This window comes from Selaginella moellendorffii, unplaced genomic scaffold, assembly GCF_000143415.4.
Source record: "Selaginella moellendorffii unplaced genomic scaffold, v1.0 SELMOscaffold_80, whole genome shotgun sequence".
NCBI classification, from domain to species: Eukaryota; Viridiplantae; Streptophyta; class Lycopodiopsida; order Selaginellales; family Selaginellaceae; genus Selaginella; species Selaginella moellendorffii.
In genome coordinates this window covers 239,254-253,447 of record NW_003314341.1, presented here as the reverse complement: position 1 = coordinate 253,447, position 14,194 = coordinate 239,254, and the positions used below count along the sequence as shown (strand labels likewise).

Genomic DNA, 14,194 nt, shown 5'->3' with positions numbered 1-14,194 from the left:
TTTCTTCAAGTGAAAATTGATTGAGTGTCTTTGTAATTCTTGAAAGAAATCATGTTCTGTGGCATCTCTGAAATGAGCGCGTGTCATTGCTCCGGATTCGTCTCCTGGGCAAGTGCCGTAATCTAAACGTTCCAAGCTATGGCGTTTCTTTGGCACGCCTTACTAAACAACTAGATCGATCCCTTCAGCGCTCTCGCAGACGATGTGCAATGGCCTGGACGAGCAGATTGCCGAGCTAGTGCAAGCTTCTCCAAGCAAGTAATTAGCAGAATTTTAAAAAATGGCACAAAAATCCAACATCTAAACATTTCTCTTCGCTTATTTTCAAGCGTGGGAAGAGCTTATGGTGCTGCTTGTCTCAGATCTAAACTTCCATCAATTTCCATGTCATACCGTCTTGAAACTCCACCTATATGTAGGTAGTATGATTTGTGAGAATGGCCTGCGTTTTTTATCTAGCATGAGAGCAGGCTCTAGCTCGGAGAAAGACTGGAGCGATCCTCGGGAATGATTTGATCGTGGATATAGTACCATATTTCCCTCTGCGCCCGGAGCTTTCATCAAGAAATCAGCGGTGAAACAGAAAGAAAGCCATTGCACAAGCTCTTGACAGTTTTGCTCTTGCTCATTGACCACCGCATCATCATAACTTTCCATCCAAACCAATTGACAAGCCCTGGCTCATACCTTGGTGTTCTCGTCTCGTACAAGAACAAACATTGTGGATACGAGCAGCAGGAGCAAGCGAAATTTTCCAGGTCATGGGCGATTTGCCACAGCCGTCAGTGCGCTGGTTTGACCAGGAGCAGTCAATATGGGTCTAGCGCAAAGTTGCATTACAAAATTAAAAGGAAAAAGGAAAAAAGACCAGTTTCCTCTTAGATTTTTCTTTCCTATGGAAGTGATCAAGAGCAGTCAATCTGGGTGCTGTTTTGATCAAGGATTGAAGGTCCCTCCCATAATGCCAAAAAGTTGTCCAGCTTGACTACCGATCAAGCGCTGCTCTACTCGTGGATCTTCGCTCCTAGGACCTTGTCATCCATTGGATCTGCCGCTCATCGAGCTGCGTTGGCCGGCAAATGAGAATGTGGAATGCTTTTGGTGGCGATTTTCATCCACAGATCTAAAATGCTTTGATCCCCATTCACGGCCACATCCAAATCGACGTCCCAAGTATGGCATCAACATCATCCACTCCTCTCTAGTGGCAGCACAGCGTTCTTAGAACTTCCACATCCGCACAATGCAGTGGATGGCAAGTTATGCTGCTCCATTCCTGGGGACTGAGACTACTGGAAAGAGACATAGGCCTCGGTATTGGGATTCAATCTATGCAGCTCAGCTGGTGACTTCTCTAATTACTCATTGATGATCGTTTGTTTGTTTTTAGGCTGATTGAAAGAGCTATCAAAGACGATCAACAACGATCACGCCCTTAGCTTGCATGGCTGCAGCTAGCAACTTCATGTTCCTATGCTCGTCAGGATCCATTCCAGCTGAAATGCCAATGGCATTGAGCTGCGGCTTTCTGAGATTCTTGAGGTCCGTAGGCGACAGTCGCACTGTTGCAGCCGCTGCAGACACATCAAGCGCTGGTGGAACTGGTGGACAGCCAGCAAGTGTGGTGTAGTGTTCCTCCCTATTGAGTGCAATATCGCGCAAGAGATTGAGTTCCTTGGTCGGCAACGCAGCTAGGGCATCTTCAAAGGACCTGATGTGCAGCGTATACGGCACCCCGAAGCATGCTCCACTGCGGTGCTGATTAATACTGCCACCCTTGGGAGCTTCATCTTTGCTCGTCAGGCATATAAAGGCGAAGTGCAGCTTCCATTCCTTCAAGCCCGAGGGAATCCACTGGTCGATCACTTGGATGCTCAGAAACCTGTCTGCAGAATGCAAGTGCTTGTCTAAGCTGGTGGTGACCTGCAGTGCCACCAAACCAAATGAAGCTGGCCAGCCATGTCCCTGTATACTACAGCCCCGTCAATGTCTCCAAAGTTGAACTTACTGGGGAAAAACACAATGCCGTAGCCATGAGCAGGCAGCTTCTTCAACAGGTTTGGAGCAGTTCTGAAGCGTTCAGCTTTCACTGTGGATATGTACAAGTAGGGAGCAATCCTTATTCCCAACCTGGATACCACGTCCGTGAAAAGTCGCTCGCATATGCCTATTTCCGCCCAGTTGGTAACAGGCTCCTTCATCACCACTTCACAATAGTCCAGATCGTTTGTTTGTTTTTAGGCTGATTGAAAGAGCTATCAAAGACGATCAACAACGATCACGCCCTTAGCTTGCATGGCTGCAGCTAGCAACTTCATGTTCCTATGCTCGTCAGGATCCATTCCAGCTGAAATGCCAATGGCATTGAGCTGCGGCTTTCTGAGATTCTTGAGGTCCGTAGGCGACAGTCGCACTGTTGCAGCCGCTGCAGACACATCAAGCGCTGGTGGAACTGGTGGACAGCCAGCAAGTGTGGTGTAGTGTTCCTCCCTATTGAGTGCAATATCGCGCAAGAGATTGAGTTCCTTGGTCGGCAACGCAGCTAGGGCATCTTCAAAGGACCTGATGTGCAGCGTATACGGCACCCCGAAGCATGCTCCACTGCGGTGCTGATTAATACTGCCACCCTTGGGAGCTTCATCTTTGCTCGTCAGGCATATAAAGGCGAAGTGCAGCTTCCATTCCTTCAAGCCCGAGGGAATCCACTGGTCGATCACTTGGATGCTCAGAAACCTGTCTGCAGAATGCAAGTGCTTGTCTAAGCTGGTGGTGACCTGCAGTGCCACCAAACCAAATGAAGCTGGCCAGCCATGTCCCTGTATACTACAGCCCCGTCAATGTCTCCAAAGTTGAACTTACTGGGGAAAAACACAATGCCGTAGCCATGAGCAGGCAGCTTCTTCAACAGGTTTGGAGCAGTTCTGAAGCGTTCAGCTTTCACTGTGGATATGTACAAGTAGGGAGCAATCCTTATTCCCAACCTGGATACCACGTCCGTGAAAAGTCGCTCGCATATGCCTATTTCCGCCCAGTTGGTAACAGGCTCCTTCATCACCACTTCACAATAGTCCACCCCCCCCCCCCCCCCGAGCCTTGGCAAAAGTTGCTTCCTTCTCACGGAAAACGTCGATGTAGAGCTCCTCAATGTAAGGTGTATGTACAGAACTTGCCCGGCAGCGTGATTCAAGTCGCTATGCCGGAAACCACCCATGAAGCCACCCATTGAAGCCACCCATGGTTTCTGACGATTCTGAATGACTGCTGCAAACTTCTGGCCTGCGATAAAGAATGGAAGGCTCTCCAGACCCAAGGAAAGGCCAAGCCCCAGCCAGAGATACTTGAAAGTCGAAGACGCCGTGGAGCTGCTTGAAGATGAGGAGGATTGGCAAACGGTACTGGTATGCTTTGAGGAGCATCGCATCATCAGTTCCATCGAGCGGGATATTCAGAGTTTCTCAGCAGTGAGTGAGATGACGGATATAGATCCTCTCCTTAAATTAATAACTGCGCCTAGAACTGAGCTTCTCATGTATGTCCTCACTCAGAGCTCTCTCACTCAGCCCTCTTCACAGCAGGCACTCCTGACAGAGTCATGCAGTTTCTCTTCGTCTAGCTCAGCCTCTGGAGAAACTCCCCACAAGACCTTACAGCCTTGTAGAAAGATATCCAGTTGGTGAGCAGCGGCGGAGCGGATTTGTAACGATTGGTTCCAAGTGTGGACATCTAATGCCTGTGCGCCATCGAGGATGAACCAGAAAGTCTCGTGGCAGATGCTCTTCCTGCGATGAATAAACTTCTGGAGGTCTTGCAAAGAGTCAATCATTTCAATCTCCATCGCCATCTCTGGCTCCTCCAAATAGGCAAAGAGGAGCGCATCCTTGAGGCACCCGAAAAGATCATGCTTCGCCTGCATCATGTTCCAGATGCAGAGAATGCGGGACGTGGCCTTGACAAACTGAATACAGGCGAAAACCATCAGACGAACACTCTTGCCTATGCCTTTAGCCCCTACCATGACTACACCACCGTCGTCTGGATGTCATCGTCCCAGACATCCAAGAACTCCCCAAAACCTCAATCCCTATAACACCTAGTCTTCGCCCTGGTCTGCCGCCTGGATCTCGAATGCCTGGGTATGGAATAGAAGCTACCTTATCGGGATTGAGCAGATCTTCGTGCTTGAGTTTCCGCATAGCAGTCCATGCTTCGACGGCTGCTGTCATGTCGTCCACATCGCGCTTGCGCTTTGAGACCGCAGGTCTCCAAAGTTTCATATTGGAACCCGGTTTTACTGTCGAATTTTCAGAAGTACTTGTATGCCAAAGAAATGGCAAGAGTCATCGAGCCTCGCTTATCATACTAAGGTTTGCTAAAAAATGCAGCGAGTGGGATATTTCTTTAGACGTGTGGTCTGCAAACCTCTTCTTGCCTCCACTGCTGGACCACTGGTCGTGCTGTGGAAAGGAGATGTAATTCTTCTCGATGATGTCCATAGCTGGGGAGGTGATGTCGTCCACCTCTTGAGGTGTGTGTGTGAAGCACGAAGGATTCTAAAAGACAATCCCTGGTCATGACGCTGTTGTCCAGCAGCAGAGAGGCCAGATAACTCATGCTCTCGCTACTTGGAGACTGAGATCCCGCGCCCTCGAACCCACGCAGACGGTGACTTCCCATGATCATGGAAATGGTGTACCTGTTGATCTCTGGTGCCATTGAGACTGTGGCTTGCTTGGCCGCCTACTCGCGACCATGGCAGAGAACAAGAAATCACACTTTGCAGCAACTGGGACATGCCTAGTCACCATCTTGGGCAGGACGCAATTTGAATCATAGGGCTCCAATGGATGCTAGCTGTGCGAGCGAAGTCCTGACGAGTAGAGCACATTTTGGTGTTTGCTCTGTGGTCCAAGCTCTAGAAATAGAGCAGAAAGAGGCATTCAATTCATACACATTCACCCAATGTTCTCTTTCTTTGATGTAAGAATTTGATCACCACCACCACCCCAACTAACACTCTCATACACTAAAAAACATGTACACTTTCTTCTTGTGGCATGATCAATCATAGCATGGTAGAGCAGCTCGCTTGAAAATCTAGCTCTGGAAGGACGGAGAAATTGCCAGGGAAGGTGGGCGATCAAACAATCGTCTAAAAAAATTCGATAAAAAAATTCCCAAGTTTTTGCTTTCCTTGGTTTTGGTTTGATTTACTCGAAACTTCTCATGCCCAAAAGACACAATCAGAAAACCAGCGACGCTTCCCCGGATTGACTGCTCTTGGTTATGACAAGATCCAGTCAGGAAGAGAGCTCCCGTGATCGCGCGCAATGGATTCCGAGCTCCAGAGAGCATTGTTCTTTCTTCTTATAACCAAACATGCGGCATGGTGTTCTTGTTGTTCTTTCTGAAATCAAAGCGTTACTACCAAAACCTGTTCAAATTTAGAAGTTTGCCGTGCCAAAACTTCTCTTCAAAGTAAGAAGGAACCCGCACGGCTGTCTTAACTTGAGGGAGTGATCATTCCTCCAAAGACGGGAGTCCTCGGAAGGCACAAAGGCATCTTGCGAGTTCCGCTCCCATGAATTTGCCTTCCTGGCACACAGGCAACAGGATTGAAGATCCTCCTGCGAGTTCCAGCATATAAGTAATAGCGCTAGCAACGATAGCGCCGAAAGCTTCACTTTTCTTCCGCGGCTCATTCGTGCGTGAACCATCTTCTTGGAGTCGACTTATCCTCCACCAAATGACAACATCTTCAAGCAACACTGGTCGCTGTTCCAAGATTTTACCCACAGGTGTGTGCTTTTGACTTCTCGTTACTGTAACGTCTTTTGGGTTTCTGTTGGCCATGACATCCTTGCATGTGTCGTGAAGGTGGGTGCTACACCTCATGAATAAGATGAACTTGCCTTGCCGGTTCCTTTCCGTCAAGGGGTCCCTAAGCCACCGCTTGCTGGTGCTCCGGCGCGTCCTCTGCGAGCTACGGGCTGGAGCTGGAAGAGGAGGTACTCAATTGACTCAAGAAATTACGTATTGACGAGCCATTGCACAATGAAGAAGGTAGAAAGAAGAAACGAAAAGGAAAGGAGGTAGTAAAGGATGCTTCTTGCCATGACATCGATCAAGAAAAAACATTTATTCAGGTTTCAAGCTATGTTTCGTTCTTTGTCCTTGGGACTAGGCATTGCATTCTGGAAAGAAAGCACCTGCAAAATCCGTTTCTGAATATTTGAGCGAAAAGAAACATCCCACCTTAAACCCGACATAGCCGCCAAATTCTCAACGCGAGAGCTTCCTTTGTCTAGCTCCTCCTGCGTTGCAAATCTCTTATCTTGGCTGACTTCTTTGTGTTTTTTTTTCCTCTTCGACTTTGGGAGCAATTTTGATCTATGAGGATGAAGAAGCTCAAGCTGAACTGAATGTGAAGTTGGTGCAAGTAAGAAACGTTGTCAAGGATTTTCTCTATGTACTCGTTGGATTCGCAGGCCAAGCGTTTGTTTGATTTCCCCCTGCTCTAGTCTCATTCTTTCTGACGATTCCATTACCATGCAATCCATCAATATTGCTCCCAAAGTCGAAGAGGAAAAAAGAACAGCTCAGTTTGTTTCTTAGAATCTTCCTGATGACCTCGCCGATAAGGGGGGGGGAACATGGATCACCACACGGCTGCAATCTTTTGAGAGTTGGGGTTCTCTCATTCCCGCCGCCCGGCTGATCACGTTGCAGCCATGGCGGATTTGAAGGCTGGCTTCATGTCGTTCGGGAGAGCTTGCGGCTAATGTGTATCGTTAAATTTAGTTTCATCTTTGCACTAGAACCATATTGGGGCGGGTCTTGCCTGCTTCCGCGCCGCAATGATCATTGATCATTTACCACCGTCCGTTCTTGCTTGTGCCAGATTTTGGAACTGTCGTTTGGCTTCAGTATCTGTTCAGGCATGAATGCGATCGTGCTGGAAATTGATGTTGAAAGCATCCAAGCTTGTTGGCTTGCTCTTCCGTTTCTACCTCGCGTTTGCCAGTATATTTTGATCGATGTAAGATCTTTTCCTTTTTATCGTTGCTCTTTTTTTGGTCTGGTTGGACATATATGTGAGGAATCATGCCAGGGGTTGTGCGAATATCCATACGAGGGCAGTAGGAACAATGAGCCGTCCGTTGGTTGCTTCTTGTTTCCTCCTCATTTTGCTGCAACTTTGTGGATCGAGCTTCCAGCACAGGCACGTCCTCTCTCGTTTGAGAACTGATCGCGCTTTGATTGGTCTCAATGAGTCTGCCTCCGTCCAAGTTTATCCTCAGCTACTCGGACTTAAGGTACAATGTTTTCTTCCAGTTTATATGTTGTAATTGGCCTTCGATTCTTCAGTGGGGGTATGTGGGATATGTCACTGTGAAATACCAAAGGTCTTCTGGAGCTAGCAATGACGACTGGATTGGTGTTTTCTCGCCATCAAAGTTCAAGTATGTGGGAACACAGGAGCTCTCGAGCAGAATTATCTTTCTCGTGTGTGATGTGTGCAGCGCGTCGGCTTGCTTGGACGATTATAATGGTCCAAATAGGGAATATCCTCCGAATTTGTGCACTGCTCCCATCAAGGTACTCATTTCGTTCTCATTGTATTCTACTCGATTGTTTTCTATATTTTTCTTGTTCTCGTGGAAGGTCTTTTCTTCCATTGTAATGCCTCTTTGTTTTTGGAGTCTCTTCTAGCTTTGCTTGTTTGTGCGTGCAGTTCCAAAATGCTTCCGCTTCACCCGACTACGTCAGCACTGGCAATGGACAAATCGCGTTCCGTCTTATCAACCAACGCTCTGACTTTGTGTTCGCTCTGTTCACTGGCGTTCATACTGTAAGACACTTTCACCGTAACTTCTTTCACATTCTCACGTTGTTTTTTGGATGGCAGCCGGTGCTCATTGCTGTGTCCAGCCCAGTCACCTTTGCGCACTTAAAGATGCCTTTATACCCAAGACTAGCTCAAGGACAATTTTGGAATGAGGTATGGTTACTGTCAACAATTATTTAGCATATGCTTATGCTTATAGTTCAGATGACTGTAACGTGGACTAGTGGTTATCGAACCAGCGAAGCGATTCCGTTCGTTTCGTATGAGGTTGCGGATCACATTGCACTTCACAAGATTCCGTCATTCTCTCCGGCTAGCACACTTTCATTGTCTCGTGGAGACATGTGTGGTCTGTAGTTTTTTAAAGTTTTGTGTGTAATATTGGAAAACTTTTCTTCAGGACCTCCAGCGTCCACTGTTGGCTGGCGTGATCCCGGCCAAATTCATACTGGATCAATGAAGGATTTATTGCCCAACACAAGGTAAATCACCATCTCCAATGCAATTTTTATTTATTTGATCTCTGCAATACCTATTCAGATATAGCTATCGCGTTGGTCATAAGTTATCAGATAACTCGGTCGTGATGAGTCCGATTAAATATTTTAAGTCTCCTCCATTTCCTGGTGAAGAGTCGTTGCAACGGGTTGTCATCTTTGGAGATTTGGGAAAGGTACCCCAAAGGCGGCTATATGTTTTTTTCTCTTTTTTTATCTAACAGCTACATCGATCAAACAGCACGAAAGAGATGGATCAATGATGTACGATGATTTCCAGTTTGGCTCACTGAACACAACCGACACGATCACAAAAGAAATAGACAACATTGACATTATTTTCCACATTGGAGACTTATCCTATGCAACGGGGTATATTTCTCAATGGGATCAGTTCACGGAACAGATTGAAGGAATGACTTCACGTGTCCCTTATATGACGGCCAGGTATACTATACACACAGGAAAAAAACTATAAGGTTACAATTATGCCTTTGCAGTGGAAATCATGAACGGGATTGGCCTAACTCTGGTTCCTTTTATAACACAACGGACTCCGGAGGCGAGTGTGGGGTGCTTTCATCAACTGTGTTCAACATGCCTGTCAAGAACAGGGAAAAGTTCTGGTATGTTGTCTATAGGGAACGAATAGGATTTTGTAATCATAGGAAAAGTTCTAGTATGTCATAGGAAGTTTTTTTTTTTTGCAGGTATTCGACGGATTATGGGCTTTTACACTTCTGCATTGCCGACTCGGAGCACGACTGGCGCAAAGGAAGCGAGCAGTACAAGTGGATCGAAGAATGCCTTGCTAGCGCGGACAGGCAAAAGCAGCCATGGTTGATATTCATCGCTCACCGTGTCCTTGGCTACTCTTCGTGGTACGTAGCCAGCGAGAACACTACTGCAGAGCCATTTAGCAGGGAAAGCCTGCAAGGTTTGTGGCAAAAGTACAAGGTGGACATCGCCTTCTACGGCCACGTCCACAACTACGAGCGATCCTGTCCAGTTTATGACGTGAGTATGAGCTCTTTCTCTACTTGTTTGGAAGAACTATCTGTTCTTTGCAGGAGGTTTGCGTTACCAATGAGACCAATGTTTACTCTGGGAAATTCAATGCAACGATTCACGTAGTCGCGGGAGGTGCTGGGGCTTCACTCACGCCGTTCCCGTCGCCAACGCCGGCATGGAGCGTGAAGCGTGACTATGACTATGGTTACACAAAGATCACGGCGTTCAATCGATCATCGCTGCTGTTCGAGTACAAGAAGAGTTCGGACGGCCAAGTTTACGACAGTTTCTGGATCCACAGGGAGTTCAAAGACGTGCTCGGCTGTGACGCTGCAAACGTGTTTTGTCCTCAAGTGACATCCGCGATTTAATAGAGATACTTCTTCCTTATTATTTCATTCTTGGTTTACGAGTTTCTTCTTATCAACGACTCTTCTCCTTGGGTTTGTGCACTTTCTTGTACATACAAAGCTCCACAATTGTGGGTTGAATCAAATTACTTCAAAAAAACTGAGGAATGACATAGCTGCATGAATGGCATGAAGTTTCCTGCATGCACATGGCATGTTCCATGTAAATATTGTAATTCATACGTTTAGATTGCTTATATAGCAATCCAAAAGTGATTGGGTGATTGGGTTCATAATATTTTTGTGTGCATAGATTTAGGTACTTGCAATGCTAAAGTTTTTTTTTAATGAGAATTTCTCATGCTCTGAGACATTATTACACTCTCATTGTAACTATAATACAGTAAACTAGACATTGAAGTTGCTTATTAGCACCGGACATGTCACTGAACATGGAGGACATCTTCCTCGACCTCCAAAGAAGAGAACAGAGTCGGAGATAGAACCAAAAATTTCTCTATAACTTTGTTTCTTATTTGGCTACATGAAAGAAAAACAAATGCATCAGGCTTCTTGATTTTTCTTCCTTCGCCACATGGTCTTCCCTCTTTCGAGTTCTGAGCTTGTGCTCCTAGTTGGGTACTCATGATCTAAAACATGTAATAATAATGCATAAGCAATTTGCCTAGCGAATGCTGGGTAGTGAGCAACAATATTCCTTTGTAGAATATGCTTACAAGACTGTGCCACCCAATTGCTCATACTAAATAAATTGCACTGGTCACCCAAAAGGGAAAAGAAGGAAAAATAGAATTGCTTACTACCATCTGTAACAAGCAGCTCCACGTTGAGCTCTTGGCACTCATGACAAACTCCAGGAGGCAAGCTAGTTACTCTAATGAAGTTATTTGAATGCTGTTCACTTTATCATTGTCAATTTGAATTCTTGAAATTAGAGTTTGTTTGAGTCTTAAAAAACACTAACTTCTGCACACAATTCAGCTCTCTAGCATCCAACTTCTCGCATTACCTCATATCTACAACTTCCACTCGTCACCTTCAAAATCCTCATCTTGGACATGCCCATCTCGCATGCACAGCACTGCACGAGTTGAGTGCATGCACCTTGCCCTCTGGTGTGACCAGAAGTGATGGTGGGGCACAAGGAAATTTTATTCCTCAAAAAATTTATTCTTTTCGATTTCAAATTTGTGTTGTCCCATTTTGTTTTTGGCTTTCTTTCTAGGTCCAATGAGCATCATCACCACAGCCATTTGAATCATCCAACCTATGGAGACAATGAGGGCTAGTCCAGGCTAGTATCTTTGATCCCTAGACTTTGGCCCTTGATTTTTTCATTTCAATAAGTTTATGCAACAAAAATAATAATTAACTCTTTAGAATAATTAAAAAGTTGCATATTTATTTTTACAAAATTAAATAATTTGCTACGCATTGCATGTAGCAATGCTTGGTTGGCTTAATAGTAGTATTATTTCTATTTATTAATCCAATTGATCAAATAAAATTTATAATTATAAGCATGTTTGTAATTTATAAACACAAGATTAATCTTATTGCATATCAAACATATATTAGAAAGGGTTAAGAAAGTTTATAAATTATAAACATATTTATAAATTGTAAATACAAGACTAATCTCAATGAATAATAGCCATTAGATGGAAGAATATCCTAGAATATCCAAGTATATTTTAGGTATATCCATTACCATCTCAATTCCCTTACAAGTTTACTTAAAGCAAACAAAAAACTTAAAATGAATTTCAAACTTCATTTTGAACTTGATTTCAGACTTGGTCTTGAATTTAGTCTCAAACCCAATATTAGATCTTGGACTCAATCTAAGACTTGGTCTTAAACTCAGTTTTGGACTTGGTTTTAAACTTAATCTTGAACTCAATCTTATAAATTCTTTATTATTCCAATCATGATTCTGGGGGATCCTTTAGCCTTAGGGAATTCTTTAAAAGAAAAAGATGAGGTATGAGTACACCTTATAGACAATGTCAAAAGCTTCAAACTCCCTATAGTCAAAGTTGGTGTAAAAAACTATTTTCTTGCTCTGGGCCTTTAAAATTTTTTGCAATTGTTTTATTGATCTCTTCAAATTTTGTTGCTATTTAACTAGCAACGTCATCACTTAACAGCTGAAAATTTTGATTCATTGCTTGAAATTTTTTGCAAACAACTGTAAACTTTAAAGTTGTCATTACAATCGGAGTTTCAAGCAGGAGAAAACTTTTTCATATTATAGAGTAACCAAACCTTTTGCTAGGTAGAAAAATATCCTCTGCCTAAGATTCCCAAAGGTTGTTGAATAGCATAGATTATTCAATTTCTTGCTCCCTCCATCATATACACTTTTAATAAAGGGTAGGTGTCTAGAGTGTTAATTCCTCAACTGTGAAGCACCAGTTTAAGCCCCCATGCAGCTGAGCTCACCCATGTCAAAGCTTGGGAGGGGGTGAGTAACACACTCCTACTGCCCCAAAACAAATATGGGGATTGCCCACCTAGATCTGGACCTGGATCCAGACTCAAATGGTCTCAATACAGCAAGGGGTGTGCACTTGGGAGGGGGTGAGCAATACACCCCCTACTGCCCCAAGAGAACACACAAAAGTGAGAGGCTAGGCCAAATTGTGGAACACCTTACATGTTGGTCACCTGAGTTCTCTTGGTTATGCCAGAGCATTGGCTAGGACCAATCATAGGCATATGTTTTTCACATAGCAATGGGTGTGCAATCCTCTACCAAAGGCACATACTACCACATCACGAGGATTAACTACCAACCAGCTCACCACTACCACATGCAAAGATCCAGACCTCTAGTCTGACTAAGTCTCCTTGTCCCGATAGTGAGCAGGGAGTGTGGTATTGAGGGTAGCAAAACCAGAGCCAAAGTCAGAGCCAATTGGAGCATGCAAGCCCACCCCACTTGCAGCATGCCACGTGCAGAGGGAGCTTGCCCAAAACTCAGTGCCAGACTCATACGCATACTCATACTTGAACTCCACCTCAACTACCTAACTCTTCCAACTCTTCCAACACCACTATACTTTTGGAACCCCCAACAGTGTTACACCTCCACCCCACCAACCCCAAGGAGAGAAGTGTTTTGGGCTTCCACCCACAACATGTTTTAGTGTCTAGGCTTAGAATCTGGGAGTGGTGTGATTTGTGCCACATCAGCAACAGAAAAGTGGTGTTTTATTTCTTGAACTAGCAATTGCCCAGCAAATGCTGGGTGGTTGGCAAATTTGATGCCATTTGAAGAGGTTTTCTAAGCTTAGCTAAGTTTGCTGTTTGATCAACTCCACAATTGAAAGACATTCTCATAACCAAATGTGTTATAAGCATTATATAAGCTAGATTAGATAACTGTTGAGTTGCATTGCTCCATTTTGAACACAAAAAGCCCAAAGAATACTTCCAAGTCCATCTTTGGTGCAAGTGTTGGTACTTGCTCCTCAGCCTGCTAGAGAGGTTCCTGGGATGAGCGAGAAACCATTATATTGCAATGAGAGCTGCACTCAAAAAGCAATAGGATGAAAACTGTACCTCTGCCATTAGCAACTAAATAGCACATGCCATAACCAAAATGGGACAGCACCCAAGGCACACTTGTCAATGCCAGCTTTGTTGTGGTGTGCATTTGAAACTCACAACTTCATGGTTGGATATAGAATTGTGCCATGTTTTTGTCAGTCTACTTAAGAATTTCAGCATAGACTGTATTCACAATGTAAAAGTGTTGATCATGTGGTATAAGATTGCCTTGAAGGGGGGTTGCAAGCACTTGAACACGAAGTTATTCAGGTGATCTACACCTTGACAGAGCAACATAAAGTTGACCATGTGTGAAAACAGGTTGGGGGAGGTAAATGCCAACACGGTCGAAAGTTTGGCCTTGGGCTTTAGAAATAGTTAAGCAATAACCCAGACGAACTGGGAATTGTCTTCGAGACATCTTGAAAGGGATTTCAACATCAGAAGGTGTAAGGGTAATACGTGGAATAAAAACTCGCGATCCCTTGAATTGTCCCGTGATAATTTCACAATCTAAAACGTTTTGAGATGCTTGCTTGAGAATGAGGCGAGTGCCATTGCATAAACCAATTTGTGGAGATATGTTCCTAAGAAGAATCAAAATCACATTTTGTTTTAGAATTAATTTGTGTGGTGGTAGTCCCGATGGGGTGATTGAATTTAAGAATTCAATTGGGAACTCTTCCAGGTGATCTGAGTCAACTGTGTCAATGCTCAAATAAACATATGGATCACCTGGTAGTCTTTCAACAATGTCATTATTTATTCTGAATGTGTCGTCATTGAGTGGGGTGAGAATAACCTTTGATGCAGCTGTATAAGTATTTGTAATATCATCGGTATTTGGGAAAACAAAGTTTACAACAGATGTAGTGATAGATAATGCATGTGGTATTTTGATAATATCTGGTGGG

At 44.4% G+C, this 14,194-nt stretch overlaps 1 protein-coding gene across 1 annotated transcript; it reads left to right on the top strand.

The window, feature by feature from the left end:
• Nucleotides 1-5,899: 5,899 nt before the first annotated feature.
• LOC9657461 (probable inactive purple acid phosphatase 27) lies at nucleotides 5,900-9,752 on the top strand. Its single transcript, XM_002987274.2, has 14 exons — nucleotides 5,900-6,005; nucleotides 6,936-7,020; nucleotides 7,109-7,313; nucleotides 7,366-7,460; nucleotides 7,521-7,596; nucleotides 7,733-7,849; nucleotides 7,907-7,999; nucleotides 8,051-8,195; nucleotides 8,247-8,328; nucleotides 8,387-8,519; nucleotides 8,585-8,790; nucleotides 8,844-8,969; nucleotides 9,054-9,360; nucleotides 9,414-9,752. The coding sequence occupies exons 1-14, from the start codon at nucleotides 5,900-5,902 to the stop codon at nucleotides 9,723-9,725; spliced, it is 2,088 nt and encodes a 695-aa protein (XP_002987320.2). The 3' UTR covers nucleotides 9,726-9,752.
• The last annotated feature ends 4,442 nt before the right edge of the window (nucleotides 9,753-14,194 follow it).

What these genes read in the sequence shown, in the direction of transcription:
- LOC9657461 (XM_002987274.2), top strand. Translation starts at nt 5,900, where the DNA reads ATGAACTTGCCTTGCCGGTTCCTTTCCGTCAAGGGGTCCCTAAGCCAC. An exon ending in AAGGACAATTTTGGAATGAG is followed by an intron (nt 8,000 to 8,050) that starts GTATGGTTACTG and finishes CTTATAGTTCAG; the next exon opens with ATGACTGTAACGTGGACTAG. An exon ending in GTCTCGTGGAGACATGTGTG is followed by an intron (nt 8,196 to 8,246) that starts GTCTGTAGTTTT and finishes ACTTTTCTTCAG; the next exon opens with GACCTCCAGCGTCCACTGTT.